The sequence below is a fragment of the Etheostoma cragini genome, chromosome 23 (genome assembly GCF_013103735.1).
Source record: "Etheostoma cragini isolate CJK2018 chromosome 23, CSU_Ecrag_1.0, whole genome shotgun sequence".
Classification (NCBI taxonomy): Eukaryota; Metazoa; Chordata; class Actinopteri; order Perciformes; family Percidae; genus Etheostoma; species Etheostoma cragini.
This window is the reverse complement of record NC_048429.1, coordinates 357,962-362,852: the sequence shown is the minus strand read 5'-3', so window position 1 is coordinate 362,852 and position 4,891 is coordinate 357,962. Positions and strand designations below refer to the sequence as shown.

The window sequence follows — 4,891 nt, the reverse complement described above, 5'->3', positions numbered from 1 at the left end:
AAGATAATGTTAAGATAATGTTAAGATGAGGTTAAGATAATGTTAAGATAATGTTAAGATGAGGTTAAGATAATGTTAGGATAATGTTAGGATAATGTTAGGATAAGGTTAAGATAAGGTTAAGATAATGTTAAGATAATGTTAAGATAAGGTTAAGATAATGTTAAGATGAGGTTAAGATAAGGTTAAGATAAGGTTAAGATAATGTTAAGATAATGTTAAGATAATGTTAAGATGAGGTTAAGATAATGTTAAGATGAGGTTAAGATAATGTTAAGATAATGTTAAGATGAGGTTAAGATAATGTTAAGATAAGGTTAAGATGAGGTTAAGATAATGTTAAGATAATGTTAAGATGAGGTTAAGATAATGTTAAGATAATGTTAAGATGAGGTTAAGATGAGGTTAAGATAATGTTAAGATAAGGTTAAGATAATGTTAAGATAATGTTAAGATAAGGTTAAGATGAGGTTAAGATAAGGTTAAGATAATGTTAAGATAATGTTAGGAAAATGTTAAGATAATGTTAAGATGAGGTTAAGATAATGTTAAGATAATGTTAAGATGAGGTTAAGATAATGTTAAGATAATGTTAAGATGAGGTTAAGATAATGTTAAGATAATGTTAAGATGAGGTTAAGATAATGTTAAGATAATGTTAAGATGAGGTTAAGATAATGTTAAGATAATGTTAAGATAAGGTTAAGATGAGGTTCTTACCCGTCTTGTGTGTAACGTAGGACTGAACAAAGTTCTGTGGCCACGACATGTTTTCTTTGTTCAGCACCTGGAGATCAGACGTTGATTCATTAAAACAGGAAGTAGAAACGTGGATAGAAACGCAGACTTGACGGGATCTGAAGCAGCTGTTACCTTCTTCTGGCACTTGGGGCAGTACCAGGGTCCCCTGGGGGGGGTTTTAAGCGGCGGGTGGAGGCAGTTGGGGTGGAAGGCTCGGGGGCAGTTGTGGCACGGCTGCAGCTCGCCGTCCTCCTTACAGACAGCGCAGTGCTCGTCATGCTCCAGGTCCTCCTGGCACGGGGAAACACACGGTGAAACACACGGTGAAACACACGGTCACGCGTTGAAATACACGGTGAAACACACGGTGAAACACACGGTCACACGTTGAAATACACGGTGAAACACACGGTGAAACACACGGTGAAACACACGGTCACACGTTGAAATACACGGTGACACGGTGAAACACATGGGGAAACACACGATGTACACGGTGACACACACGGTGACACACGGGGAAACACACGGTGAAACACAGGGTGAAACACAGGGTGAAACACATGGTGAAATACACGGTGAAATACATGGTGACACGGTGAAACACATGGGGAAACACAAGATGTACACGGTGACACACACGGTGACACACAGTGACACGGTGAAACACGGTGTACACGGTGAAACACGGTGAAACACGGTGAAACACACGGGGAAACGCACGGTGTACACGGTGAAAAAAACGTGGAAACACATGTGGAAACACACGGTGACACGGGAAAACACACAGTGACACGGGGAAACACACGCTAAAACACACGGTGACACGTGGAAACACACGGTGAAACACACGGTGAAACACACGGGGAAACAAACGATGACACGGGGAAACACGGGGAAACACACGGTGTACACGGTGAAACACACGGTGAAACACACAAGGTGTACACGGTGAAACACACGGTGAAACACACGGTGAAACACACGGGGAAACAAACGATGACACGGGGAAACACGGTGAAACACACGGTGAAACACACAAGGTGTACACGGTGAAACACACGGTGAAACAAACGATGACACGGGGAAACACACGGTGAAACACACGGTGAAACAAACGATGACACGGGGAAACACACGGTGAAACACACGGGGAAACACACGGTGAAACAAACGATGACACGGGGAAACACACGGTGAAACAAACGATGACACGGTGAAACACACGATGAAACACACGGGGAAACACACGATGAAACACACGGTGAAACACACGGTGACACGGTTACACTGCACAGTCAGCTCAAACAGCCATAGCACAGCTTTAAAACCTCAGGCTACAGCTACACTACTACGCTGTGGTGCAAAGACAGATATCTTTTACACACGCACGTACACACACACGCACGTACACACGCACGCACACACACACACAAACACGTACACACACACGCACGTACACACGCCTGTACGGACGCACGCATTACAGAGGCATGACATCTTGACATCAGTATGCAACCTACCTTCCAGCTGAAATCCTCAGAGTCTTGCATGTAAATGAAGCAGAGCAGAGGTTAGTGGCAACACACACACACACACACACACACGCAGAGACACACACACACACACACACACACACACACGCAGAGACATACATACACACACACACACACACACACACACAGGTGAGATGTGAAGCCATGCAGCAGCAGCAGGTGGAGGAGGTACTCTGAGATATTATTGTATATTATATATTTTAAATTCATTATGTCTGATTTCCTTTAACATTTCTTCTATGAAAGGTCCTACACAGACATTATAAGTTATGTTTATTATTTTTAGCCTCGCTAACTGCATATTATTCTGGTTGTTGCTTTATTCTGAAATCTGTTCACATGGCTGACGTCAGAGAATATTCTCGTTTACATGCATTATTATTTCTTAATTACTGAAACTTATTCATAAAGTAAAAATAATGCAAGGGCTTAAAAACGTTTATTCGGGGAATGCTACTACCATCGACAGTCTCCGTAGTTATTAATGGCCCAAATATAATAATAGTAATAATATTAATAATAATAATAATAATAAACCGTCACAGTTTTAACACCTTGGAGGATTCAAATAAAGATATTAGTCTTTTAACTCAGTCCCTTTTCTGTTTTTTTCAGTCTTGGCATATTTATATTCTTCACTCTACAAGCTCTGCACACCCATATAAGAATTTATTTATCTTCATGTATTTAGCTAATGTCTTGATTTTTCCTCTGTGTTTTTAATTGTTTCTGCGCTGTATTTTTTAAGTGAACTTTGCACCTAATTTCCTTCTACCGTGTACTGTGGAATGACAATACATGAAACTTTAATGTTATGTTTAAAATAGCCTCCTGGAGGTTTTTGGGTGCTTGTGGTTGGTTCTTACCTCGTGCTGACAGGAAGAGCGAGCTGTTCAGGTAATGTGACGCCAGACGTTTACGCTGCAAACAAAGGAGGAAACAAGTTTGAGTCCAAAAGCTCCAGAAACACAAGAAAAGTGACTGATGGATTGTAATAGGCGAGGGTCTAAAAATATATATATATGAGGGTCTAATGAAGGTCTTGGCTTGCTTTGGTTTGGAAAGGATCCCTACAGAGATAGAGCTTTTAGTTAAAGAGTATGATCCTTTTAGTTTAACATGAAACAGAAATCACCATCACCAAACTCCATGTAAATAATCACTACTTTTAGTGTGTATAGAGCAGCATATCTCCACCAGACTCCATGTAAATAATCACTTTTATCACTTTAATCATCGTAAAACACACTTTATTCAAAGTGGACAGAAACTAAATAAAACTACTAAAAGCCGTCTTGGTTCATCTTTCCACTGTTCCAAGAATCACCTCTCTGGTCTGGTTGGAATAAACTCTTAATTCACCCATTTACATGTGGAGATATGCTGCTCTATACATGCTAAAAGTAGTGATTATTAACATGGAGTCTGGTGGAGATATGCTGCTCTATACACACTAAAAGTAGTGATTATTTACATGGAGTCTGGTGGAGATATGCTGCTCTATACACACTAAAAGTAGTGATTATTTACATGGGGTCTGGTGGAGATATGCTGCTCTATACACACTAAAAGTAGTGATTATTTACATGGAGTCTGGTGGAGATATGCTGCTCTATACATGCTAAAAGTAGTGATTATTTACATGGAGTCTGGTGGAGATATGCTGCTCTATACACGCTAAAAGTAGTGATTATTTACATGGAGTCTGGTGGAGATATGCTGCTCTATACATGCTAAAATTTGTGATTATTTGTATTTAGAAAAACAAAAACTTTGAGGGTCAGTCTCTCTCTCTGTGGGGGTCCTCAGGTTATGACTGACAACAAGAAACATGCGTGACCTCTGGTTCGAAGAGGCCGCTGTAGGCCGGGTTGGCTGTGCTTCGTCTCTTTCTCTCCTGTCTCTTCGTCTGGATTTCTGTTCAAAACAAAAACATCTTCGGTTACAGACAGAAACAGAACAGTTTGACCCGTGTGTTGTCCTCCCGGGTCACAAACAGACCAAAACTTGACATTTTCATCACGTTTTTAGACTTTTTTTTCACCAACACCACCTTTCTACCATTAGTTTTACACTTCTTTTTGGAATTCATGATCAACAACCCTCATTTATATGTGATTATACATAATATTTGAATTAAAAAAGCAGAAATTATGAATTATTTTGACTAATAGTTAAGATCAGAGGAATGAAAGTGATCAGTTGGAAGGAATCTATTTTTGTGGTAAATGGTTAAAAAGAAACTCATATTTCAGAAATAGAAATTTATTTAAGGGTCAAATTGGACCCGAGGACAACAGGAGGGTAAACAGCAGATGCATCTGGGCCCATGGGGGTGCTGGTCTTACAGGGACGTGTGTTATTCATAGTTAAAGTCAGGACACACGGAGGATTTGGGATCGAAGACAACGATACAAACCCCTCTTTAAGATCAGCTGGAGGACTCACCTTCCAGGTGCTCTGTGGTCACGAGGCCCAGGGCCACCATGAAGGCTACTTTCTGGAACAGAGAGAGAGAGAGAGAGAGGGAGAGAGGGAGAGAGAGAGAGAGGGAAAGAGAGAGGGAGAGGGAGAGAGAGAGGGACACAGAGAGA

At 40.6% G+C, this 4,891-nt stretch overlaps 2 protein-coding genes across 2 annotated transcripts in view; both read right to left on the bottom strand.

Annotated features, from left to right (window-relative positions):
* Positions 1–4,891, bottom strand: part of LOC117939043 (rho GTPase-activating protein 8-like) — a gene marked incomplete at its 3' end in the record, with an annotated part of 26,914 nt that overhangs the window by 13,612 nt on the left and 8,411 nt on the right. The window lies entirely within an intron of this gene.
* phf21b (PHD finger protein 21B) overlaps positions 1–4,891 on the bottom strand; it is an 8,400-nt gene that overhangs the window by 2,091 nt on the left and 1,418 nt on the right. Inside the window, exons 2-7 of the mRNA XM_034863816.1 lie at positions 4,746–4,797; positions 4,138–4,214; positions 3,164–3,218; positions 2,265–2,287; positions 874–1,032; positions 721–787 (exon numbers count right to left, since the gene is read on the bottom strand). Of these exons, the coding sequence (XP_034719707.1) occupies positions 721–787; positions 874–1,032; positions 2,265–2,287; positions 3,164–3,218; positions 4,138–4,214; positions 4,746–4,797 (433 nt within the window). The remainder of the gene's footprint in view (positions 1–720; positions 788–873; positions 1,033–2,264; positions 2,288–3,163; positions 3,219–4,137; positions 4,215–4,745; positions 4,798–4,891) is intronic.